Consider the following 27,573-nt stretch of genomic DNA (forward strand, 5'->3'; position numbering starts at 1 on the left):
CGGCCATGAGGAGGGGCTTTGATTGTCAAAAGTGATGGTGGGGGCGTGGCGCCGGGCGGGGCAGAACGGGGCAGGACAGGGGTTTCCCATGTGAGCAGTCAGTCCTCCGGTGGTGGAATCTTCAAGTTTGGGGGCTGTCGAGGGAACCGCTTACAGAGAGGAACCACAGAGAAAATCAGCTTGCCCTGGGCCCGGCTCAGGGGTTCCTGCCTTGACAATATTGAATGTGCAGGATGCAAAACCATGCTTATTATTAGTCTGACAAGTTATTTTTGCATTGAAAGGACTTTGATTGTGCAATGACATACCGTTGGGGAGAGGCTCTGTCACGAAAGGAATGTGGTCGTCTGAGGAGGGAGGCTCGTAGGCCGTGCGGGCGGCAGATGAAAGCACCTTTGGAAGTGCCAGAGCCGGACTCGGGGCGTTCGGGGTTGCCGACTCAGGCTCTGGGGTAGCGGCGACGGGCTTTGGGCTCTCGGGTCCCGAGCTCAAAGCCGGGCCCGGCTTGACGTCGACCGCTTTGGGCACATCAGGGCGATCCAGGGGGGCCTCGACGCCTTTGGGTTTCGCTTCCGCTACTGCCGGGGCACTCGGCTCGATTTCGCCCACCAGACCGGACCTTACCTCCGTGACCGGTGGCGGCGGAGCGCTTGATTTGGTCTCCGGGGCGACAGAGATGCTCACGGCATCTGAGTCTGGGATTTGCTCAGGGGCGTCCGTGTCAGTGTCCAGCAGCAGGGCGGTGTTGAAGCCGACACCCGAGTCGCTGGTGTCCAGGTTGCCGATGCCGACCTCCTTAGAAGAAACCTCCAAGCCCTGCACAAGCATCGGGTCAGTCGCTGCCCCGGGAAGACTTTTCTATAATCCATAAATGGAGCAGCGTCGCGTCTTACTTTAATGTCCACCTCGGTGCTCTGAGATTTCTCCGTGTTGTCGGCCTGCGAATGTTTGGACTCCTCGCTCAGCTTGGTGATGTTCTTAACCACCTGGCGACACACAAAAGAAACTCGTTTTTTATTCTTTTGTTGAGTGAAGAAAAAGGCATGGTGTACATCAGGTAGTTTTTTGGAGTGGAACATATCTACTTGTTTATCTGAACACAAAAAAGAATTGCGTCAAAACTAACCCAATTTGCATCAAAGAGGGACCAAGCCACTGCTTGGGGCAATTTCTAGCAACTTTCTCCAATTTGTTTGTGGTTGCTTGCAAAACAGGAAAATAAAAAATTAAAACCTAATCCAAATGTCTTCATTTTTTTCACTTGACTTAAGCAGCAGCAGCAGAGGTAGCTCCTACCATAAGCTTTAGTTAGCTTCCTCAGGAGACCTAATCACATGCCTAAATGACATGTCCAGCAAGCTGTATAAATGATCTGTATATGTGGGTGTGTGAATAAATGAAATGATAAAATGATAGCTGCAGCAGTAAATCCAAAGCTTGTTTCTCTGCCTTTTCAAGCTGACATGTGTCAGCGCTTCCGACCTGTCTGAAGGCCTCGCCCTCGTCCTCCTTGCCAGCATTCTGGGCGATCTTCTCCAAGGCGGCGGACCTCTTGGACCTCTTCTGGACTTTGATCAGGCAAGATAGCAGGCAGGCCAGAAGGAGGAAGACCAGTAGGCTCAGCAGGGCGATGATGGCCACGTAGATGGACTCCAGCTTGTAGGCTGCCAAGAGGCGCAGGACATAATGCATGCAGGCGACCTCGAATTGACTCCTCGGAGATGTTTATGCTTACGTTTGAGCTCCATGTGGATGCTGGATACAGGGTACCCCAGCGCGTCGGTGACTTTGAAGAGGCCTTCGTCGGAGCGCTTGACTTTATCCAGAAAGACCACAGAGTTCTCCAGGGAGAGGCGACCCTCAAAGCCCAGCTTGGATTGGGCCTTTCATTGGGTGGGGAGGGATTCCCCCAATAAAACATACATAAAAATAACTCTTACTAAAGTAGTACAATTAGTTTGTCAGTAAACTTCAACTGCGAGTTGTATTCAAGAGCTTGAATTATTCAAATTGCTGCTGCTTGGAAAGTCCACTGCCGCGGCCTCTGTTGAACATTTAGCTAATGGAAAGCCCACAACTTGGATCTTTTTGGTCATAACTGAAGACCCAAAAAAGGGGATTACTCCCAAGTGGAAGCACCGCTGTGTTTAAAACAAATAACGTAATGCTTACATTAGTGAAGTCTCCTCGGTCCATGAGAAGGCGCATTTGGTGGTCCGTGTCGGCACTGTAGTAGAGTTGCACGGCAGAGCTGTTGAGCATCAGGTTGATCTTCAGTTGTTCGCCGTGATGCAGGTTGACAAAATGCTGGTGCTCTGAGAAGTACATCAGTGAGGGCCGGTAACAGATCGGCATCAAGGAGTATGAAGCCTTCTCGTCTCTCACCAATGACTTGGAGACAGATTTTGACCCGAACGCTGCCCTGACTGTCCCTGACTGTGTAGCTGCCGTCATCGGCCCCAGTCACCGACCTCAGTAGCACGCTGTGGTCGCTGACCTCGATGCGACCCTGGTAGCCTTCCCGGGTCACGCCCGTATTGGTCAGCAGCACCTGGGCCGGTCTGGGGGATTGAAGCGATCGCGGTGGCATACCCACTGAAGCATCCCTTGAGGGAGGGCAAGCCACGTGCAGATGGACTTACCTGGAAGTCAGGTTGGCCTCCACGGCGCTGGGCCTGTGCTCCAGCGTGATGGGCAGCGTCACCTCCAGCAGCGGAATCCGGTAGTTTTCGCCATATTTCAACGTTTGCTCGTTGTAGCAATCTGCAGGTGGGAGAGACAACAACAGTGGTGGGAGGTAAACAAGTACACTCGGTTGCTGTACTTCACTCGCTTTTCCAGCTATCCGTACAGCACGCCGCTTTGGCGACTGCGACTCTCCTCGCCCGAGTGCAAGGGCATCAGCCGCAGCATGTTTATGCCACGGGATCAATGGTCAAAGAAACAAATAGAAAATTCACTATGCACGGCAAGTTGCTTCAAGTAGAAGGAGGAAAGCGCATCTGTGCGAGAAGAAAGTCTGAAACAGATTGTCAAGAAGGGGGAGCAGTGATCCACAAATTCGGGGGTAAGACTCGAAGGGTGTAAAATCAGCAAGGCAGTAGGGATGCGTGGGCAGGAAGGGAAGGGAGGGGGGCGGACCGATGAGCAGCATAATGACAGACTGCCGGCAGCACTGTAAAGATAACAGCAAACATGCAACGGCGTCATCAGCTGGCAACACGTGCCGTTGTGCCATTGCACACCATTGCATGGCATTGCACGCCATTGCGCGCCATTCTGCCATCGCGCTCGCCTTCCACACACGCTTGGGTTCACACACATCTGCTTCCGTTACGCACGCTATCTTTTTTTAGGGCCATGAACAAAATGTTCGTGGACTTGGACCTTCTGTTTGTCATGACGGAGAAATTGTGAATGGCATGATACGATACTGGGCCTTAGTTTAACAAGTCACCATCGTTTTGAATCCAACAGCAGCACTTTTTGTTTTTTGGGGAATACACATTCCTCATCAACATTTTCTTTTCAATGACATCAAAATGTATTGTTGGTTGTTTTTCACGTGCATTGCGTACCCCGAACATAGAGCCTGATGCGTCGGACATCCTCAGGGTCTTCAAGGTTCTTCACCGTGTAGACGCCCTCGTCTCCCTCAACCAGCGAATCAACAACCAGGTGACTGAGGTGGAGGTTTATCTTGGCCCGATTGCCCACCGCCAGGCCACCACGCATCAGGACCAATTCAGGTGAGCGCGCGGTCGAGCGAAACGTCACATCCAGCCCGGGCGCGTGCAGCAGGATGTGGAAGTCCTCACCCAGGAACAGCGTCATGGATTCCTCAGTGACTGCGGGGGTGGGGTCGGGGGGGGGGTGTCATCTTCGTATAACAGTTCAGAAAGACTTTGTTTACTCATTGTTTACTCACCTTTGCCAAACACTGACAAAGCTGCAAATAGAAGGAAAACATAGGATTAGCAGCATAAATCATTGGAATCTTATACATCGAAATCGACATCGGCCACAAAAAGACGAAATCGGTTTGGCCCTCATGAGGAATGTGGCTCTTGACCTGCTCGATTTGTAAATTGATATAACGCAAATTGTCGCTTCTCTACCTGCGGCAAGCAGAATGGTGAACATAACCTCACGGGTTGTCGTCATCATGGCTCTTTCGCGGCGCCTGCTGAGACAAAACATTTGCAAAGCTAATTGTACTAATCAGCAAAGAGTTGCCAGTGCACCGCATCATCGTAAGATGAGTTGTTGATGCAAAAGGCCACCAAAACGTCAGGAACATTTCTCGGCATGCAACATGCGGGGTGGCGGCAGATCTCGTGATTGTTTGCAGCAAAAATGATGGATCGCGGACAGGCGGGAGGCGGCAGGACACAGAAGACGATCAGAATAGTTGATGCTAGCGGAGCAATGAGCTATTAGGACTTGCTACCGCCAGCCTGACACTATGAGCGATTAGTCGACTTTAAATGTCGATTTGCTGCGGTAAGGCTCCATCGGCTCATTGACTCACTGTAGGAATGACCTGATAGTCATTAACAACGTGCCCAAGGAGGATTGGCAAACTGTTTTGGGATTTGACTGGTTAGTCTTCTATTTGGTCATAGTAGGGAATGAGTGAATGAATCCAAACGTGAGGAAAGGAAACTAGCTTAAAGGTTCACTTGTGGCGAGCCAACGAGTCCAGCAAAGAGGCCGGCTCTGTAAGTGATGAACTAAAGGATGAGACAGGCTCCTTGCACCTGTCACATTCTCTCAAATCATCGACGAGGAGGAGGACGAGGAAGGTGGCTGGCTTAACACATAGCGTTCTTGACAAAGCATGCGGGGTGGTTGCTGTGTGAATCGTCTGTGTCAGCGAGTCTCAAAATGTGGGCTCCCGCTAGTGGTATGGCACAGAATCTCTGCCAGAAACGTTCAGTTGCGTTTAACTTTTCAGTACAATACAGTTGCACTCAATTCTTTTTATTCTACTATTGTTCAAAATGCATCATGCTATTTTATTTTTTTTTTTTATAACATTTTTTTTTCAATAAACACTTGTAAGGCACTGTTGCACTCAGACATGGAAGATTTTTTTCTAGGCAGTAATTGGCATAAAGGTTTTGACAATCGCATGATGATGTTGGACATAGTGGAGTGCAGTCACAGGCTGCCTTTTTGCAGTGGTGGCGGAAGCTAAGAAGGAGCCAAGCCTCCTCTCAGCTAATGGATGCTGTGAAGCCTTTCAACAGTTCACTGGAGAAAAGCACACACACACAGTACAGGTGTCCCTTCAGATGAAGTCGCGTTATGCGTTCTTAGTACTGTCATGGCAGGGCTCTCACCTGTCTCTTTATTAGGTATGCTTGATTTGCACTGTCAAGGCTGCCTTTGCAGGCACGTTTGCCTCAAAAGGAATCACATTGTAGCACCGCCCCAAAGTGCAGACTGCTTTAGTGTTGAGGCTGCTTGGCTGTAAATTGCAGTGGAGATGTTGCTCAGCGAGCCAAAAGAATAGTTAAATATGACAAAAATAATAGCCAATTCTATTGTAGGAAAATATTTATTATTTTAGGATGAATAATTAGATAATTATACTCAATGATTAATAAATAAAAAATATACGAAAACCATTATATCAAAACACATTAAGAAGGCAGCTCAGCGAATTAAAATTTTTTAAACAGGGCGGCTTGGTGGAGCACTGGGTAGCACGTCCGCCTCACAATTAGGAGGATGCAGTTTCGATTCCACCTCCGGCACACCCTGTGTGGAGTTTGCATGTTCTCCCCGAGTCCGTGTGGGTTTTCCCCGAGCACTCCAATGTGGGAGGCCACATTCCAAAAACATGCTTGGTAGGCTGATTGAAGACTCTAAATTGTCCCTAGGTATGAGTGCGAGTGCGGATGGTTGTTCCTCTCTGTGTGCCCTGCGATTGGCTGGCAACCAGTTCAGTGTGTCCCCTGCCTACTGCACGATGACAGCTGGGATAGGCTCCAGCACGCCAGTTCAGAAAATGGATGGATGGATAAATTTCAAACGGATTAAAATATGGCAAAACAGGCAAAAATAATTCATTTTAAAACGTAAAAAATATTCACAAAGGTTGCCACTTATGTAGAAACATGTGTTTTATGTACAAGTTTTAAAAAGGTGGGGGGGGGGCAAATAAAAAAATATTAGGAAGATAAAGAAAAAAAAATGTCAAACAGGAGAGCCAATTGTACCTAAGCCCAAAACATGCATCACAACACAAATGTGTACACATCTGCCAATGGAAATTGTCTTTAACAAATTCATTATCAGTGTCCAAGTGTGCCTAATAGAGTGACCATGATTGTGATTGAAATCACTAAATCAATTTTTTAGGATTTCCCCAGAGGCTGACAAGTGAACGACGCATCTGCAGCCAGTAAGCACTCACCCAATTACAAAACAAAAACAAAAAACACTCCGGGATCCATGATCAAGCAAATTCAATGTGACAAGGCTTTAAAGTCCAAACGGTTCCCCGCAGGGCCCGGGACAGCAGATGCCGCATGAGGCGTGAAAAAGCTGCAGAATTTAACCCGTCACGTGCCATATGCGGACAACTCGACCGAACCGGAGCATAGACGAGCGGAGAAGCGACACGAGAGGGGTCCCGAGGGGTGCCTACCTGCTTCCGATGATCCCCCTCGGCGAGGTTGGAACAAGTGTCCGTCCGTCTGATCGTCACTCGGTTGTGCAGATGTGCGTGAATGTTTCCTGCGTGGGGTCCCGCCTCGCTCGCTCTCTCTTCTCGTCCGCTCTCTCTCTTTTCGTCCTCCCTCCCTACCTCCTCGAGAGATGCTTGGCTGCTTGCTGCTTTGCTATCGCTGCTGCACTCGGCGACTCGGGCTCCACACTTGGAAGAGGGGAAGAGGTTAAAAAATGTGTCGGTCGAGCGTCGGCCCCTCGGAAGCACTCGGAAGCATTCAGAGGAACTCGGCTCCTGCCGTGAAGCAGCAAACGCGCACACGCACGTCCACGCAACGACTTCACACAGCTTGTCCTTCAGCACTCTGTCCACGACACGCCAGCCGAACTTGGTCGATGGTCGGTCGGGAAAGAGTCTCACAAATGGGCTTAGTTCCATTTGGTAATTATCTTTTCTATTTGAATGCGATAGAAACGTCATTTGTAAAATCTCAATGGGAAGTTTGGAGAGATCATTTTGGTGAGCTAATAAAACAGAAAACGTCTTGATGTATGCTGTATAGTACAGGTTGTCAACAAAATAAAGGTATTACAGTAATGATTGGTTCCAAGACCAACCGCGATAGGAGAAAATCCGCGATGTAGAGAAAATATTTTGTTACAATATCCATAAAAGCCTTTTATGAACCTTTATTGTATTTTTAAACACTGCGTATTGTACTTTTAAATGCTTTTTGTATTTTTAAACACTTTAATAAAAGTTATAAAGTCAAACAGAGTTTCATAAACATTTTTATTTAAATGGGCAACCAGTTCAGGGTGTCCCCCGCCTACTGCCCGATGACGGCTGGGATAGGCTCCAGCACGTCCGCGACCCCCGTGGGGACTAAGCGGTTCAGAAAATGGATGGATGGATTTTTATTTAAATAAATATGAAAAATCAGAGTAATTATACAATAATCCCGTGTTTATCGCGGATATTTGGTTCTAAGACCACCGGTGAGGTGAAAATCCGCGATGTAGAAAAAATATATTGTCACAACATCCATAAAAGACTTTCATGAACTTTTATTGTATATTATTGTATTGTTGTTGTGTTTTTTGTAAACACTGTGTATTGTACTTTTCAATGTTTCTTTTGTATTTTTAAATACTTTAATAGAGGTTTTAGAGTAAAACTGATTTTCATAGACATTCTTCCATCCACCCATTTTCTATACCGCTTGTCCCCACGGCGGTGACGGGCGTGCTGGAGCTTATCCAGTAGGCGGGGGGGGACACCAGTCAATCGTAGGGCATACAGAGACGAACAACCATCCACACTTGCACCGAGGGGAAATTTGGAGTGCTCAATCAGCCGACAAATCATGTTTTTGGGATGTGGGAGAAAACTGGAGTGCCCGTAAAAAACCCACGCGGGCACGGGGAGAATATGCAAACTCCACACAGGGAGGTGGAATCGAACCAACACCTTCCTAACTGTCTGTTGGTCGTCAATCCTCACAGTTTTGTCTGTTTTGACATGCACGCCTGCCACCTGATTCTCGTTTGCCTGACCCGCTGTGTTATGAAATTACCAGCTCGTCATTTTAAAGCAGTGGTCCTTAATCTTGTTGGAGGGACCGAACCCCACCAGTTTCATATGCTCATTCACCAAACCCCTCTTTTGCGAAAAAAATAAAAAATCGAATTCTAGACATAGATGTTTTTTACTGGTGCACAAAATGAGACGTGCATCATCACCATGTTCAAAGAACAAAACCAACACAATGCATGAACTCAACAAATGACATACCTGCAAATCAGTGTGCCTTTGCGAGACCAGTTCAGATATGAATTATCACGAATTTACACGATAAATCAGGTGTATTCAAAACTCCGCAGTGGAGGCTCTGAGACCAACTCACCGAAACCCCTAGGGTTCAATCGAACCCAGGTTAATAACCACTGTTTTAAAGCATGAACGTGCAACAGCTCTGCTCTTACCGTTCTGACCGGCTGACGCACCCCCTGCTGTCCAGGGCAAGGGCATCCGCACAAGACTTTTATAATTTTATTTTTAAACACTTTATTACACTTTGTTGTGTCTTTAGAAATTTTTTAATAACTTTAAAAAGCTTGCTATGCCCTTCTACTTCGATGACGTGAGCTCGCTGATCGGCTCGTCAGCTTCCCTCGTAGTCCTGCTCTGCCAGAATTCCAGACGTCCTTGTTTCCTTTAAACTTTCCCCAAATAAAGAGCCTGTTAGAGATGTTCTGACTAACTTATTTTGCAAGAACCACACGGGAGACAGTATGCCCTTTAAGCACTTGCAAGTGGAGAGCCAGTCCGTTACTGTAGGTACAGCAATGTTCGAACAGACTAACCTTGGATTCATGCAAGAGAGTATTTATTGAGAGAAGAAGGGTGGGGGTGAGAGTGGCCAAGGTGGGGGTTTTACAATGTTGAGTAAACAGAACACCTCTGATTGCTTCCTCTGCAGTTGGTCAATCACTTCAAAGGATCTTAGCACTTTGTTAAGACAGGACAAGCTATGTTAATTATTACAGATTACATTCCAACATAAGCATAGGATCAAACTAATCTATCAACTCTAACCGAGCCCGTGTTGCATTTGGTTGTCCTGCCTCGTTTGTGACAACAAAAAGCGCAAATCAGAAATGCTGCCGATTCTGCTGACACAAACGAACTGGACGATTGAATATGTAGCAGGAGATTTGAGATAAAGCCTGGTTAGAGCTGCTCTAAGCCAATCATCGGCAAGGATACAGATCAACATGTTCCTATTGGTCTCCTACTGTCAATAGTGTGCTGTAAAGTCATATGGGCCTACAAAGCCCAGCGCTCCAAATGACACTGCAAAAAGCCGCGATGCACCGAATATATCCGCAATATTTGTTTTCATAAAAATCTGCGATGGACCGAGGCCGCGATAGGTGAACCGCAAAGTAGCGAGGGATTACTGTATATAGTTCTTGTTCACTCAAACACTTTTTTCTAACGACTTTTATAATATCCTTCTGGCAAACCCACAAATTTTAATTTATATATGGGAGAGGTATTGATAAGAGTGACTGTCCTCAGTCCTGTCTAATATTCTCTTAGGGTACTTCAATAAGGCATAAAACAATCAATGAAAATGTGAGCATTAATAACTTCAATTTGGCTTGTTCAAATATCATTTGAGTCAGTAGCTTTCTTCCCCCACAGACAGAAAAGGACAGAACGTCATTTGAGCATTTATTTGATTTACTTGATATCCAGTTAATTTACCTCAAACCCCACAACACGTTCCCCTGCCGCTGATGAGAGCATTGAAGGCATACATACATACATACATACATAAAGACACACACACATAGAGACACACACATATATATATATATATATATATATATATATATATATATATATATATATATATATATATATATATATATATATATGCACACACACGTATGATGAGACTGAGAAGGACAAAGCGCATACAAGATATTGATGACGAGTGAAAATGGATTCTTACAAAGCAAAGACAGAAGCTGCCGACTCTGCTCCGATGAGCTAAGAAGAGAAGATGAGGCCTTAATGGAATGTTGGCCGGTCGTTAATGGAGATGGGAGGACACTCTGCTATGTTCATTATCATCTCTGCGTATAAAAAAGGATACCAGGAAACATGAGCCTTTAACTCATCCAGCCAGATGGCTTCCCATTACTTAAAAAAAAATAATTGTTTCACTACGCAAACACGATTGACTCAATCAAGGTGGCACGAGCCGTTGAAGTGCCGCTAATTCCCGCTCAGCGAGGAAAGGACGAGGTGATGGGGATAAACGGCTCATTATTCCCATTCGGCTTGTTTTAAAATGTGGAGACCAAATGCAGGCGATAATGGGCTACGCTTGTTGTCCAATGTAGACGTCAACAAGCAAGCAAGCGCTGGCTTCCAGCCAGCGCTGGAAGCAAGCGCTGGAAGCAAGCGCTGGAAGCAAGCGCTGGAAGCAAGCGCTGGAAGCAAGCGCTGGAAGCAAGCGCTGGAAGCAACGGTCGCCAAGCTCATTCATGAGCCGCCTTCACATCGCCTGGAAAAGCCGGCACGTGTACAATAAAAAAGAAGGGGGGGGGTCACCATTACAATCAAAGTCAATCAAGCAATCGTCTTTGCTGATATGGATTTTTGGGGAGGCTAGCACCGTTATTTAGCAGAATATATTCCAATGACCAATTCATTTAAAAAAAAATAGATTGAATAAAACACCCTTTTGGTCCCTTAACACGTAAGAATTACAGGCAGAATGTTTTGAATATTTTTTCCCTCCCTGAAGCTGCGTTGAAAGCAGTCGTTCCAAACACTATTCGACACGTGTCGCAAAAGGTGGCTTCCACTTGATATTTCTTGGAAGGCCTACAACCCTTTGTGCTTAGCTCTGATGCTGTCAATTCTTTGCGATCTCTTTTTCAAAGAGTCCACCTTGATATAGTCTTCCAGAGGCTACGTGAGCCGACTGCTCCGCCTTCTGCCATCATCAGGCCATGGCCGGCGCGGCGGGTCGGACAGCTTGTGAGCATCAAAGTCCAGTTTGTGCTGTAGAATTCCAGAGAGGATGAACTCGGCCGAGACGATCGGCAGCAACGCCGAGACGGCCGCACGGCACAGCGGCCAGTCCTCCGTGCAAGAGATCACCACCGTGTGAGGCTGATGACAAAGGAGGAGACAAAACATTCACCGAGTGGTCCATGGCAATACGTCCTCTGAGCTCTATAAGATTACGTGTGGTGTCCCACAGGGATCGGTACTAGGACCAATTCTATTTAATATTTATATGATTCCGCTTGGGGAGATAATACGTAAATATAATATTAGTTTTCAAGTTTACGCGGATGACACCCAATTATATATGCCGTTATCAATGACAGATCCGCGGGACTGTTGTAATCTTGAGACGTGCCTTGTGGAGATCAAGCAATGGATGTCTCTCAACTTCCTTCGTCTTAACCCAGATAAAACTGAGATGTTGATAATTGGTCCAGCTCATTATCAACATTTGTTTAAGGAAACCACCATAACTATAGATAACCGTACTATCACTTAGAGTGATACTGTAACTAATCTCGGGCTAATATTTAACCAAACGCTCTCCTTTCAAAAGCACATGAAGAATATAACCAGAATTGCGTTTTTTTCACCTTCGTAATATTGCTAAGATTCGCCCAATCCTCTCGACCGGTGATGTGGAAATTATTAGTGATTGCTAGTATTTTATTTGTTCATAACATTTACCGTTTTTGCATAATTAGCAAATTTGTGCCTTAAAATCCCCCATTCATTCTTAATGGCACATTCAACACGAGCCATTTTCCCGTGTGAGTTCGAATCTAACATTGGCCGTTATTTTTCATTCATTCATTTATTCAATTAATTTTAACACATTTTAATAATTTATTTCATTCAATATCATCATCATAATTAATTTACAATTTTTTAAAATCAATTTATTTCTTTGGATTTAGCATTATTCTACCGCTTCGATAGTGTGTCACTGTTTAGCTCAGTAAGTGGAGAATGGCACATTCAACGCTTGCCACTTTGAGTGAGTTCGAATCTGACAGTGGCCGTTATTTTTTATTCATTCATTTATTCAATTAATTTGAACACATTTTAATAATTTATTTCATTCAATATCATCATAATTAATTTACCATTTTTTAAAATCAATTTATTTCTTTGGATTTAGCATTATTCTACCGCTTCGATAGTATGTCACTGTTTAGCTCAGTAAGTAGAGAATGGCACATTCAACGCTTGCCACTTTCACGGATGAGTTCGAATCTGACAGTGGCCGTTATTTTTTATTCATTCATTTATTCAATTAATTTTAACACATTTTAATAATTTATTTCATTCAATATCATCATCATAATTAATTTACCATTTTTTAAAATCAATTTATTTCTTTGGATTTAGCATTATTCTACCGCTTCGATAGTATGTCACTGTTTAGCTCAGTAAGTAGAGAATGGCACATTCAACGCTTGCCACTTTGACGAGTGAGTTCGAATCTGACAGTGGCCGTTATTTTTTATTCATTTATTTATTCATTTAATTTTAATTTAAAAATAGCATTGTAATAATTTATTTCATTCAACATCATCATCATAATTAATTTACCATTTTTATTTTATTTAACCATAATTAATTTACCATTTTTATTTCATTAATCATTATTTCATATAAAATAATTTATTTCATTCAACATCATCATAATAAATTTACCATTATTATTTTATTTAATCATCATAATTAATTTACCATTTTTATTTCATTTAATCATTATTTCGTTTTAATAATCTATTTCATTCAACATCATCATCATAATTAATTTACCATTTTTATTTCATTTAATCATTATTTCGAGTCCCACAATAGTGTGAAGTGCCTTCGCCTTCACACGCAATTTCTCCAGAAATTGCCAATTCTAGTTAGTGTGAAGGCGAAGGCCTTCACACTATTGTTATTAGTGTGAAGGCGAAGGCCTTCACACTATTGTCATTCTACTTTATTTTTCTTCTTATTATTATCCTATTTTATTCCTCCCACTTTTTTTACACCTAACTACTCCCACATGCTTTAACCGATTCACCCCATTCCAACTTTCACATGTTCCAAAAATTCACGGCATGACTGCTAGTATTTTATTTGTTCATAACATTTACCGTGTTTGCATAATTAGCAAATTTGTGCCTTAAAATCCCCTATTCATTCTCAATGGCGCATTCAACACGAGCCCTGATCCCGAGCGAGTTCAAATTTTGACATCTGACAACTTTTATCATGATTTCTTTCCTTAACTCATTTATTTAACCCATTTATTTTTTATTTATTTATTTTTCATTCATTCATTTATTTATTCATTTAATTTTAATTTAAAAACATCATTTTACCGTTTTAACGTCATTTACCATTTTTATTTCTCGTTTAATAGCATTATTCCACCACAGCAACACTAACGCTGTTTAGCTCAGTAAGAAGAGAATGGCCCTTCCAACACGAGCCATTTTCGCGAGCGAGTTCGAATCCCACTTGGCCATTATTTTTCATTCATTCATTTTTCATTCATTCAATTTTAACACATCACTTTAATAATTATTTTTATCATCATCATTAATTTACCATTTTTATTTTATTTAATCATCATTATTAATTTACCATTTTTATTTCATTTAATCATTATTTCGAGTCCCACAATAGTGTGAAGTGCCTTCGCCTTCACACGCAATTTCTCCAGAAATTGCCAATTCTGGTTAGTGTGAAGGCGAATATTGTTATTCTACTTTATTAGTGTGAGGGCGAAGGCCTTTATTTTTCTTCTTCTTCTTCTTCTTATTATCCTACTTTATTCCTCCCACTTTTTTGACACCTAACTACTCCCACATGCTTTAACCGATTCACCCCATTCCAACTTTCACACGTTCCAAAAATTCACGGCATGACTGCTAGTATTTTATTTGTTCATAACATTTACCGTTTTTGCATAATTAGCAAATTTGTGCCTTAAAATCCCCCATTCATTCTTAATGGCGTATTAGACACGAGCGACGTATACGACCGAGTTCGAATTTTGACATCTGACAACTTTTTTCATGATTTCTTTCCTTAACTCGTTTATTATTTTATTTTTCATTCATTCATTTAGTTATTCATTTAATTTTAATTTAAAAACATCATTTTACCGTTTTAACGGCATTTACCATTTTTATTTCTCGTTTAATAGCATTATTCCACCACAGCAACACTAAGTCGCTGTTTAGCTCAGTAAGGCGAGAATGGCGCTTCCACCACGAGCCACGTCCGCGGGCGAGTTCGAATCCCGCTTGGCCATTAATTTTTCATTCATTCAATTTTAACACATTTTAATAATTATTTTCATCATCATCATTAATTTACCATGTTTAGCCAACTCCAGGATAAATATGCATTTTTGGGATTAACAACCCACTGCACATTTTCCTCCATTTCCAGGTCTGTGCTCTGAGCACAGATCGCCACAAGTGTGAATGTGTTTACAAAATATACTTCATCTTCTTCCGCTTATCCGGGGTCGGGTCGCGGGGGCAGCAGCTTTAGGAGGGATTCCCAAACTTCCCTCTCCCCAGCCACCTCATCCAGCTCATCCCGGGGGATTCCAAGGCGTTCCCAGGCCAGCTGAGAGACATAGTCTCGCCAACGCGTCCTGGGTCGTCCCGGGGGGTCTACTACTGGTGGGACATACCCGGAACACTTCCCCAGGGAGATGTCCAGGAGGCATCCTGATGAGATGCCCGAGCCACCTCATCTGGCTCCTCTCAACGTGGAGGAGCAGCGGCTCTACTCCGAGTCTCTCCCAGATGACCGAGCTTTTCGGCCGCTTGTATCCTGGATCTCGTTCTTTCGGTCACGACTCATAGCTCGTGACCATAGATGAGCATAGATCAACCGGTAAATCGAGAGCTTTGCCTTTCGGCTCAGCTCTCTCTTCACCACGACGGACAGGTACATTACTGCCAACGCTGCACTGATCCGCCTGTCGATCTCGCGCTCCCTCCTGCCCTCACTCGTGAACAAAACGCCAAGATTAAAGCTAAAGTCCCAAGTCCCAATGATCATTGTCACACACACATCTGAGTGTGGTGAAATTTGTCCGTTGCATTTAACCCATCCCCATGTGATTTTGATCTATCCCCTGCGGGAGAGAGGGGAGCAGTGAGTAGCTGCGGTGCTGCGCTCGGGAATTATTTGGTGATCTAACCCCCCAATTCCAACCTACCACTAGGCCACTGAGCTGGATAATTGAACTCCTCCACTTGGGGCAGGATCTCATCCCCGATCCGGAGAGGGAATTCCACCCTTTTTCGACCGAGGACCATGGACTCGGATTTGGAGTCCCGAATGCTTCACACTTGGCTGTGAACCGCTCCAGTGAGAGCTGGAGATCACGGCCTGAAGAAGCCAACAGCACCACGTCATCTGCAAAAAGCAGTGATGAGATGCTGAGGTCCCCAAACCGGACCCCCTCAACGCCTTGGCTGCGCCTAGAAATTCTGTCCATAAAAATTATGAACAGAATCAGTGACAAAGGGCAGTCTTGGCGGAGTCCAACCCTCACTGGGAACGAATCCGACTTACTGCCAGAAATGCGGACCAAACTCTGGCCCCGGTGATACAGGGACCGAACCGCCCTTATCAGTTGGCTCGGCACCCCGAACTCCCAAAGCACCCTCCACAGAACCTCCCGAGGGACACAGTCGAACGCCTTCTCCAAGTCCACAAAACATATGTGGACTACTTGGGCGAACTCCCATGCACCCTCGAGGATCCTGCCGAGGGTGTAGAGCTGGTCCACTGTTCCACGGCCAGGACGAAAGCCACACTGCTCCTCCTGAATCCGAGGTTCGACCTCCCGGCGGACCCTCCTCTCGAGCACCCCTTAATAGATCTTACCAGGGAGGCTGAGGAATGTGATTCCCCTGTAATTGGAACACACCCTCCTGTCCCACTTCTTAAAGAGGGGAACCACCACCCTAGTCTGCCAATCCAGAGGCACCGTCCCCGATGTCCACGCAATGCTGTAGAGGCGTGTCAGCCATGAAAGCCCCACAACATTCAGAGCCTTTAAGAACTCCAGGCGGATCTCATCCACTCCTGGGGCCCTGCCACTGAGGGGTTTTTTAACTACCTCAGTGACTTCGACCCCAGAGATTGGAGAGTACGCCTCAGAGTCTCTAGGCCCTGCTTCCACAATGGAAGGCGTGTCAGTAGAACTGAGGAAGTCTTCGAAGTATTATCCCCACCGACTCACAACGTCCCGAGTTGAGGTCAGCAGCACGCCATCTCCACTGTAAACAGTTTTGACTGTGCACTGTTTCCCCCTCCTGAGACGCCGGATGGTGGACCAGAATTTCCTCGAAGCCGCCCGGAAGTCATTCTCCATGGCCTCGCCAAACTCCTCCCACGCCCGGGTTTTTGCCTCAGCAACCGCCGAAGCCGCGTTCCGCTTGGCCATCCAGTACCTGTCAGCTGCTTCCGGAGTCTCGCAGGCCAAAACGGCCCGACAGGACTCCTCCTTCAGCTTGACAGCATCCCTTACCGCCGGTGTCCACCAGCGGGTTCGGGGATTGTCGCCGCAACAGGCACCAACCACCTTACGGCCACAGCTCCGGTCAGCTGCCTCAACAATGGAGGCGCGGAACATGGCCCAATCGGACTCAATGTCCCCCGCCTCCCCGGGACGTGGGAAAAGCTCTGCCGGAGGTGGGAGTTGAAGCTCTTCCTGACAGGGGATTCTGCCAGACATTCCCAGCAGACCCTCACAGAGCATTTTGGGTCTGCCAGGTTGGACCGGCATCTTCCCCCACCATCGAAGCCAACCCACCACCAGGTGGTGATCAGTTGACAGCTCTGCCCCTCTCTTCACCTGTCCAAAACATGCGGCCACAAATCCGATGACACGACTACAAAGTCGATCATCGAACCGCGGCCTAGAGTGTCTTGGTGCCAAGTGCACACATGGACACCATTTTGTTTGAACATGGTGTTCATTTTAGAAAATCCGTGTCGAGCACAGAAGTCCAAGGACTTTGGCCCAGACCAAACAAGCGGACTAAAGGACTTTTCTGATCTGGATACACCCTAAAACTCAACATGGGACGTTTAACAGAATTAAAGTTACCCAGCCCAAGAACAAAAGAAACTTGAGGAGTTGGAACCTTGTGTGAGGAAGGCATCCTTGGGAGGAACGTGGCTCCGCTGCAGGAAATGATTTCTCTCATCTGGGCTGGCTCGGGCTGCACCGACTTGGTGACGTGGATCTTGTAGCCCTGGAAGAGAACGCCATGCAAAATCACGTCTGCTTTTTTTTTTTTTTTTTTGATGACTCGGCTACTCGCTTTATTCCTGATACAAATCAGCGGCCGGTCAGAAGCACGCGGCTCAGTTGTGGATGTGAAACCTGAGCGTTACGAGGAGAACAGAAATGTGCTCAGCAATGAACGAGCGAGATCACCTGTAAGAGAGGCTGGGTGCCGGCGAGCCTCAGAGACTCCCTCAGGCAGAAATTGAACTTCTTCTCCTGCTCCGGATCGCTGACGATGAATGCGTCAGGTGGCAGGAAGCTCCCGGCTTGAGCGCTCTGCGACATGCAAAGACGAGTTGGAAACGTTCCATTTTTGCCGCTCGTTTGGCAACTGACCTCGTCCACCCAGCGTATGTTGACGATGGGGATGCCTCTGGCTGCCGCACACATGAACTTGACAGTCCTGCGCACCTTGTCGGTTACCAGGCAGTTCATGTCGGCGGTGCCGTTGGCCAGGAAGCCTCCCAAACGAGCCAGCATCTTCTCTCCGGTTTGGTCCACCACACCTGTGTACAGCACCTGAGCACGCCACATCCCAGCTCAGTACCCGCCCAAGGCAAAATGGGAAAACATCTACCTTTCACGGATGCACAAACCTTATACGTGTGGCTCTCTTCAGGCGGTCGGCACCTCGCTGTCACAGGAGAGGATTTCACACGAGTGTCTGGCGTTTGTCTCTTCCTGCCGATAGGTGTGTGAGGCTAGGGGAAAAAAAAAAAGGAGGGTGATGATCGGTACGCCAATCACTTACCACAAAATGAGGATGGAAGGCAGGAAGGAAGGAAGGCGTCATGCTTTTAGTGGTGCTGACTGAAGCGCATCGGTTGAAAAGGAAGAATCGGAAGTAGCACTCAAGATTGATACTACGCAATTAACATTCCATTTGCCACCAAAACCTTAGGGTATGCCAGCACAATCGAAACAGACACAACAGTAGGGCGCTAGGATATACTTTGACTACGGACGGGCGATTACCAATAACAATATTTCAAGGTATCAGGTACTTATGAAGGATGCTGATATGGACATTTAAAACAACAAAATCTGACCTGGACTAGGTCTTCCTTGCCATTACTTGGTACTACACTGCTGCAAATGTTAAATCATGGCACGTGTGTCTAATGTTGTGGGCACTATGAGTATTTTAGTTTTTTCAATGAAAATTCAAAAACACAGATGACACTACCTGGGCACATGCGCCTAACGTTGTGGGCACTACGAGTATTTCATTTTTTTTCGATGAAAAAGAAAAAACACGGATGGCACTACCTCGACACCTCCACCAGAAGGTGGCACATTTCCATCCTGGCAGGCAGCGTCAGGCGGCAATTCCTTGGCTTTCCTGTCCCTCTGAGCAGACGACGCTTTGGCTCTTCTCTTGGCTTGGACTGAAACGGGATTCTCATCTTGCACTTCTGCCTTCAACACTCTCTTTGCTCCTCCTGCCTGGTCTTTGGCTTCCACTTGATCGCTGCACAGGGGAGTTTCCAGCACTTCGAGGGCTTTGCTTTTTACCGTCTTGTGAACTTTGCCCCTGATGTTTCTTTTTGGTAGGGGAGATTCACCAGCAGAGTTGTTCCCCTCCCTTGACGAGGGTTCTTTTGCTTGCCTACGCTCCCTTGTGGCAGCTGCCCGTTTTAATTTTGGCTTCTCATCCTTTTCATCACAAAGCGCAGAAAGGAACACGTTTGCCTTCTTGCCCCTCTGCGAAGGCCTTGGAGCGGGATTCTGCCTGAAAACTGGTGGGACCGTACTGGGCCTGGGTTCCTTTCTGCGCCCATTTCCTCGTTGTCCGTCTCCTCCACCTCTCAAAGACCCAAGGCTGTTGCAAGACATATCTGAAGTGAGGGAGTTTGGGGAGCTGGATCTGGAACCGTCCTGATCCTGATCGGTACCATTGGACGTCTTGGGCGTTTGGCCTCTGTTCCCTTGGCCGCTTGAAGCGGAGACCTCAGAGCTGACAGAGTTGGAGCGCAATCTGGTCCTCTTGGCCGGGACATCTTCTGGGGGAAGAACAGGGATGGTTCTTCTTGTTGCTCTCCGGGCTCTTGTTGTGGGCTCTGCTTTTGCCTCTAGGTGTGGTTGAGGTGCTTGATCTTGTTTGTGTTGCTCATGTCTTTCATGATCCTCCACCGTTTCTGACCGATTGGTTTCTTTGCGTTCATTCCTTTCCCTCTGTGCATTTCTACCTTGTTGTCTCTCTTGCTTCCTGTCTTGGACCTCTCGAAGTTCGGAGTGCTGGCCCGTGGCCCCTTCCGCAAGCTCACTGGCAGCAGGCCTCGACTCTGCCATCCTTTCTTTAGCTTTGTAGCTTCTTGTTTGTCTTTTTTCCCTTGGCTCATCCTTTTCTCTGGTTTGCACGATTCCGGTACCAGGGATGCCGTCGGCCTGCTCATCTTCACACGTGTACACGGGTTGAGTTCCAGCTGAAGGAACTTTGGAATTCATGAGCAACTGAGTCTCTTTTTTGTCTTGACCGCAGCCCGATTCATCTTCCTCAAGATTAAGGCGAGTCTGCTTTTCTTCCACTTGCATTAAAGTTCCTGATAAGAGCTCATTGCCGCCCCCTTGGCCTTCAGCTTTGTTCTTCCCTGGATCTGTATTGCACAAGACTCGAATGGAGCACTCTTCTTCATGTTGACTTGCAGCCATCGGCTGGGTGGCAGCAACACTTGCAGGCAGCGTTCCAACAGAACGATTGGCATTGGGTTGCGGCTCCTCTTCGATTGAGTCTTCAACGTCAGTTACACGCGAAGCCGTGGGCTGGGTTGGGGCTACACTGGTGAACGGATGATTAGCAGCTAAAGTGTAAGAAATGATATTGGCTTGTATCACTTGATCAATCTGTAATTTGCTTCCATGGAAGGCTGGAGTGAAGTCTTCATCATCGCTGTTCAGGTGCTCATTTGGAGTCAGAGGCTGGGTTGCAACACACAAACTGTCAAGTTGCACTTTGCTGTGCTGCCAGTTTGTGCCATCACTTTCCTGGACTTTTCTGGCACCCAAAAGTGGACTTGCACCCTCATCGTCACTTGCACTTGCAGCCATGGGCTGAGTCGCAGCTATACTCAGAGGCTGACAATCAGCAGCCAAACGGCGACCACTCCAAATCGCTTCATCAAGAATAGGCGCGTCTTCCATTTGACTTGCAGCTCGGGGAGGCTTTTCCACCATGACCGTGGCCATAAATGCTGGAGTTGCTTCTTCTAGCTGAAGCCACTTTGTGTTTGTTTCTCCCACCACCGGACCAGATTGCGTGGCTTCTCTTGTACACCTGGGCTGGGATCCGGCAATGGTCGCAGCAACAAAATGAGATTGGCTCACATTTGTTGTTTTGGCCATCCGGTTTGGATTTATAGGGGCGACGAGAGTGTTTGTCATAGAAAGATCCTCTTCCTGAAAAGCAGCTGCATGTTGGGTTTCCGCCAAAGCAAGGGAAAAAGAGTCAAATGTTTGTGTCTCAGCATCTTCCTTTGGCTCTTCTTCAGATTCACTACCGGGCTCTGAAGCATAGGCCTGCGTTTCTTGTAAGGCAACATTTACCTTCAGTGCCTCGTAGGCTTGGGTAGCCTCCATACTCCATGCTATCCCGTCTGTACTAGAGCTTTTGGCTTGGGTATCCAAGATGGAGGCCAGGTTGCTCCCCACAGTACGAGCTTGGGGCGCACTCTGTTGGTGGCCGCCCTCAGACAAACCGAGCTGGAAAGACGCTCCTCCGCTCGGCAGCTCTTTGGTGTCCTCGCCGGACAATGCGTCAATGTCGCCGCTCGGGTTTGGCCGTCTGGGCCAAAGGACGAAGGACTGCGTCTCAGCTACAGCAAAGTCCTCCTTTTCCTCCTGGCTGTCTAAGCACAGAGGAACGGCTGCAGAACTTACCGCACCGTCGAAACCACCTAGGTAATGGAATGGATTGCATTTTACTGCAAGCATCGTGTTGAAAACATGCCAAATTTAAACAGTTTTTAACCCAAAACTGGATCAAGCTTGCCTGCCACAATCCCAATAGCTGTCTTTGTTATGCAAGTAGTAATACATGGCAGTGTGATGGCAATACGGCACGCAGTTTGACAGTTGATCATCCAAATGGCTACCATGATCCTATTAGCTGTGTCTGCTATGCGAGTAGTACAACATGGCAGTGTAGAGGCAATACGGCACATATTTTGTCAGTTGATCATCCAAACAGCTACGGCAAAAGAATAAGTGAAGCCGAATCCTTGGGCCCTGAGGGAAAGAAGGACGTCAAATTGTGAGCTACTCGACACTAACTCCAGGGATGAGAATGACAAATGTGAAAAAGCACGAAAAAGTAGCGAGGCAGGGTATTTTTCTATATACCTTAATTTTCGGACTACAAGTCGCGTTTTTTTTCATAGTTTGGGTGGGGGGGGGGGCGAATTATACTCAGGAGCGACTTATATGTGAATTTTTTCTAAAATTTTCAAAATTCAAAAATCCGCGATGTAGTGAAACCGCGATAAACGAACCGCGATGTAGCAAGTGATTACTGTCATTTGAACTGCAAGTGATGTCACCGGCGCCGCGCAGCGATTGTTTACATAAAGGACAAAGGATTCGATCACGGGATGACGAAGATGACGAAGGGCCCCACGTTTGAAGGATTTAATGATTTGGAGTGACAAAGGTTTGAAAAACGTATTTATGTTATAGTTATTTGATATATATATATATATATATATATATATACATATATACATACATACATATATATATACACACACACACACACACACACACACACACACACGTATATATACATGGAAAAGTAGCAGGGAGGGGGATTTTATATCTATCTATCTATATATATATATATATATTCATTCTTTGATAATATCATGACAATAGCCTAACATTAGCTTACATGTAACATCATGTTACTTTCTAAACCCACATGCTTGTAAAAGTAAAAACGTAGTGTTTTGTTTTTTTGTTTCCCTCCCCGGGACATCTACCATACGGATATGTTCAGTCAGGCACGTGGTTACGGACTGTGTTCTGAGTTGTACGATGAAGCTGCTCTCGAGCTATGCCCATCTGAAGCAGTTCTTGATCCCGTTCAACTTGTCTATTTCCCTGGCACGATCCTCATCTTTTTTCTCCAAAACCTTCGCAATGCTGGTGTAAACCTTTGCTGAGTAGGCCCTAGATCTATCTAACTAAATAACTCGTCTACAAGTGATGAAAACCCAATCGCAAATTCACAGTGTGGCGGTGTAAAAACACTTAGTACTCCGCGTAAATTAATAAGTGGAAATGATGTGACGAAAGTAGCGCCAAAAAGCTGCCGAAAATAAGGCGGATGTTGTCGTATCACTGCTGCCAGTGAGTTAGGTTTACAGAGGCAAGCCGATTTTCGTACTCACATCTTAACTAATTTTGTCTTGAGATATGCCTAAAGATGCCGTCGCGGCGGGCAGGGTTCTCGCGAGTCACCGAGGCTAACGTTGCCTGGCCAGCTGGCCGGCCGCTACCCTCCATAAATAAAATAAAATAAAATTCTCAACAGATTTACACAATTCACGAAAATGATACTTTCGACGGAAAAAACCACGGAAATCCATGGAAAATTCTCATCCCCGTAACTCACATTCAAATGGCTCCAGAGAGGGTTTAAGAAAGGCTTGGGTTTCCATCTCCTCCACTTGTCCTTCTGAAAAGATCCAAATGGAAAGCAAAACGATACATTCACTGGCTGTTGATGAACCATACAAAAACAAGGATTCTTAGATCTGCCTGAGCCATATGAGTCCACAATCACAACAATAGAGACAGCTCTTGTCTTATTCGATTGCACAGATCTAGCTGATCCTGCGCTGTTCCAGTTTGTTTACCTGACAGGTGCACAGGGGTTGAGCAATTTTGCAGATGCGGAGACCGTAAAGCGGAAGCTTTTATCCCTGAAAGACTTTGGGCATTTTTCTCTTCTTCCGCATCGGTATCACTGTCCAGGTCAGCAGGGGATGCACTGGACTTGTCCGCGTCATACTCTGACCAAGTGACGTCAGAGGAGAGTGCGGAGGGGCCAGCTGACGAGTGAGGAGCAGCTCGCGCCGCGTGGCTGTTATTCGATCTGGCAGCTGAATTGGTCGATTGCGCGTTAAGAGCGAGGGCCAGCTTGTCATCTGATTGGTGAGCGGGCCCTATTGCATCCGGCCCAGAAGGTCCCGTATCCCTGTCATCAGCCTCCTCATCAACATCCGTGTCACTGTCGAGCTGGAAGTCGTCCGGGAGCGACGGAGGCGCCGCGTGGTCTTTTTCATCCAGGGGTGACACGCGAGGACAAGCGGCACCTCTCTCGGGCCGTGGGAGAGGTGCCCCTGTGGCACCTGTGGCGTCGTCATCCACATCTGTGTCACTGTCCATGTGAAAGCATGCAGCGTCCACCTGGCCAGCGTCCTCCACCTCCGTGTCCATGTTCAATTTGAGGACGGCGCTTGTGGACACTTGCGCCAAGTCGTCCTCTGTGAAGCCGGCCTTGCTTTTCAGCTGATCCCTTCCTGGTGTCTGACCATTTTCCATCACACCCGCCTGCCCCTCCCCATCACTGTGGTATTCAAAGGCAATTGTGTCCTTTTTCTGCTTTTTCTGTCCCGCGACATCTGCGTCTGGCTCGGCTTTGCTGAAAGCAACACGTATGTGAGGCTTGTCTTTGGGAGATGATGACAACGTGATGGGTGCTCCATCTTCACAGTGGGGACTACGGTAAGGACAAAGATTCATGTTCACATGTGCAGGCAGCTTAAGTGCAGTTTAGAGACCAGACAAATATACCTTTCAGGGACTATTTGGTTTGTGGGACTCAAGAAGGTTGAGCAGGTGGCCATAGAATCAGAGCCTGTAAGCATCCAGGAACGCATGATGGAATTGACACAACATGAGGATTTGAACACTTTTTTGTCCAGTTACAAATCATACGCGTACCTTGAAGCTTGCGCCTGCCCTCTCTGTTTTCCGGCCTCTCGCCATCAGAGTCCGACTCTGATTCTGGGACCAGAGTTCCTCGCAGCTGGACTGGAGTGGTCTCAAGGAACAAATAGCTTTTCTGTGCAGGTTTCTTCTCCACTTGACCTGGTGGTGAAACCTTAGCCGAAGCTTGGGACACCCGGCTGGCACTGTCCTTGCAGCTGTCTCTCTTTTCCACCGACTCCCCCTGTAAACTGACGACCGTCGGGCGGCCCCCAACGTCTTGGCGTACCTTGCTGATGTCGAGGTACTGACACGGCATGTCAGCCACAACCAGAGAGTTGCCTTCGCTGAGGGGGTAGGATATGTTGGGGATCAACTTGACACGGCCGATGCGGGTCCCGTTCATGCTGCCCAAGTCCTTGACTACGGCGTCGACATCCACTCCGCTGTGGGATCCTGGTCTCTGATGGACGGTGATACGGATGGACGCATGCCGTTTGGACACGGAGGGCACCGGCAGGAGCAGCGTGCAGGCGGAACCGTCCCGACCAAGCACGTTATCCCCCATGAACAGGGGAAATTCTGTGGACGAGAATCAAATCAAATCAAATAAATTTTTATTTGCCAAGTTTGAGCATGCCAAACAAGGAATTTGACTCCGGTACATCTCGTTCTCTGTACAACATTTAGGTAGCTAACAACATTCAGGACAACATGTGCAAAAATTGACAATTGTTCTCAAACATCCCCTGATCTTAAACTCCCAGGAGTGCAAGGAAAAACTCAAAACTCCTACTAGGGGAAATGAGAAACCTTGAGAAGAGACCACAGATGGGAGGATCCCTCTTCCAGGATGACCAGGCTGCAATGGATGCAGAGAGGACACATAGTACAAATAATATAGACAATTCAAAGATGAAGCGTCGAGAGCAGGACGTTATTGCACAGTAAGTGTTTTGCCAATTTACGAGAAATTAAAAGGATCGGTAAAGAGGTTCGGGAAGCCCCAGACAGCCCATTGAGATCACAAATAGCCCTTTTTACAAACAATTTTCTTTTTTTCTGATGCACATTAGGATTGACCGTTGTGTTAAACTGCCGCAGGGGAGTGCCAGATAGAAGCAAGGTTTTATTTGGGGGGGGTTGTCTTGCAAAAAAGTTCAAAACCCCATCCGTTGCTCATCAGGTTTCCCTGCCTGATGGCGACTCGCCTGCTCCTTACCTCTTTCAGGAAGGTGGTCATTCTTTAAGACGCAAAGCTTGGCTAAAGGTTGCCGCCCATTGTCTGGCTTCTCTTTATTTTTCTCTTCGTCAGACTCGAAGAAGGAGTCGTTAACGGCCTGAGTGGCGTCCATTCCTCCAGGACGTCTGTCAAACATCAAACATTTCACATCCTATTGCAATCTTCCTCTTCGCACATTCAGGCACCCATCATATACGCGATGCTACGAGGCTAACGTTAGCGTGAACATGAGTGTAGCCAAGTTGAAACCTTTCCGTTGATATGTTCCGGCTTATTGCAACCTTTTGTGCCTTATGCACATTTCTGCGCGTAGTTGTGTTCTGACCGAACCCCAAAATAATCCTAAGGTTTCATTACGTTAGCAAACAAACGAATACGGTGAGTTTGGGACTCAAACGTCACCGGATGGCTACAGCCCAAAAATTATAAGGCAGATTCTAAGTCATGTCAATGCAAACGTTACACTTTAAGATGATAAATATGAACGTAGAACGTGTGCGAGTTGTAATATCGATCGTCCGAATGTGTGTGTATATAGTACTTACCTCGCACGACTCTACTAGTGTTGGCTCCTGAGTGAACGATTCGTTCAAATGAACGAATCTTTTTAGTGAACAAGAGTGAACGAATCACTTTAGGAAGACTTTTTTCAGTTCATATGACTTCAACCAGTAGGTGTCAGTAATGCGCATTGAAGCTGGTGCCACCTCACCATAAAACAAAACGAAGAAGAAAATGACGTAACTTCCCTTTCACGAACAAGTCGTAAATTGCATTTCCCGTTCAACAACGAACGAATCGGTGAGTGAACGAATCACTGAGTGATTTGCATTTCCGGTTCATCGCAAGAATGGATCAGTGAGGGAACGAATCTTGACTTTCCCGACTTCCCGTTCGCGAACTGCCTTTCTGTGCATCAACGGATCAGTCAGTGAACGTGTTGCGTCTCCAAGCATGAACTATGTAAACCAGAATGTAGATTTACGATTTACTTATAGTAGGTTTTAAATAACTTGTATGCATATACATTGCTCAAAAAAATTAAAGGAACAGTTTTTTATCAGGGTATGGCATGAATTCAATTACACTTTTCTGATAAGGTTTTGGTCAGGCACGTGGGAGAGGGGGTTGTTAATCACTTTCAGCTGCATTGGTGTTGATGGAATTAACAGGTACACAGAGGGGCAACAACAAGATGGTCTCCAAAACAGGACTGGTTTTGCAGGTGGAGGCCATTTCAAGCTCCTCCCTCTTGATCTTTTTTAACTGTTTTTCCACAAGTGTTGGCTTTAGCAAGAGTCATTATAACGACTGGAAGCATGAGGCGATTTCTTAACCCTCCTGAAGTTGCCCAGATTGTCCAACTCCTCCAGGATGACACATCCATGCGTGCTGTTGCAAGAAGATTTGATGTGTCTCCCAGTACAATCTCCAGAGCATGAAGGAGATTCCAGGAGACAGGCAGTTACTCTAGGAGAGCTGCACAGGGCCGTAGACGGTCCTCATCCTATCAGCAGGACCGATATCCGCTGCTTTGTGCAAGGAGGAACGGGTTGAGCACTGCCCGAGCCCTACAGAATGACCTTCAGCAGGCTACTGGTGTGAATGGTTTGGCCCAAACAGTCAGAAACAGACTTCACGAGGGTGGCCTCAGGGCACGACGTCCTGTAGTGTGCCCTATACTCACTACTCAGCACCGTGGAGATCGATTGGCATTTGCCATAGAACACCAGAATTGGCAAGTCCGCCACTGGCGCTCTATGATTTTCACAGATGAGAGCAGGTTTACCCTGTGCACCTGTGATAGACGTGAAAGGGTCTGGAGAAGCCAAGGAG

At 46.5% G+C, this 27,573-nt stretch overlaps 2 protein-coding genes across 4 annotated transcripts; both read right to left on the bottom strand.

Annotated features, from left to right (window-relative positions):
• Positions 1-150: 150 nt before the first annotated feature.
• On the bottom strand, positions 151-4,164 carry LOC147053799 (uncharacterized). The gene is made up of 11 exons (XM_085918916.1): positions 4,119-4,164; positions 3,929-3,949; positions 3,579-3,848; positions 2,643-2,763; positions 2,386-2,561; positions 2,173-2,315; positions 1,736-1,883; positions 1,483-1,664; positions 894-986; positions 309-816; positions 151-206 (listed from the first exon to the last, which is right to left on the bottom strand). The coding sequence occupies exons 1-11, from the start codon at positions 4,162-4,164 to the stop codon at positions 151-153; spliced, it is 1,764 nt and encodes a 587-aa protein (XP_085775042.1).
• A 4,817-nt stretch (positions 4,165-8,981) lies between these two features.
• On the bottom strand, positions 8,982-26,400 carry mdc1 (mediator of DNA damage checkpoint 1). 3 transcript variants are annotated; one of them, XM_085918105.1, is made up of 12 exons: positions 26,283-26,400; positions 25,717-25,862; positions 24,510-25,076; positions 24,360-24,423; positions 23,420-24,285; positions 23,176-23,238; positions 18,834-21,460; positions 18,164-18,268; positions 17,904-18,086; positions 17,718-17,843; positions 17,422-17,532; positions 8,982-11,374 (listed from the first exon to the last, which is right to left on the bottom strand). In XM_085918105.1, the coding sequence occupies exons 2-12, from the start codon at positions 25,847-25,849 to the stop codon at positions 11,171-11,173; spliced, it is 5,049 nt and encodes a 1,682-aa protein (XP_085774231.1). In that variant the 5' UTR covers positions 25,850-25,862; positions 26,283-26,400; the 3' UTR covers positions 8,982-11,170. The 3 variants fall into 3 exon arrangements, with proteins under 3 accessions (XP_085774231.1, XP_085774230.1, XP_085774228.1); XM_085918104.1 differs by lacking the exon at positions 26,283-26,400 and having other exon boundaries at positions 18,837-21,460; positions 25,717-26,253; XM_085918102.1 differs by lacking the exon at positions 26,283-26,400 and having other exon boundaries at positions 25,717-26,253.
• Between the last annotated feature and the right edge of the window lie 1,173 nt (positions 26,401-27,573).

The sequence above is a fragment of the Syngnathus leptorhynchus genome, chromosome 8, assembly GCF_054491065.1.
Source record: "Syngnathus leptorhynchus isolate UIUO chromosome 8, UIUO_Slep, whole genome shotgun sequence".
NCBI classification, from domain to species: Eukaryota; Metazoa; Chordata; class Actinopteri; order Syngnathiformes; family Syngnathidae; genus Syngnathus; species Syngnathus leptorhynchus.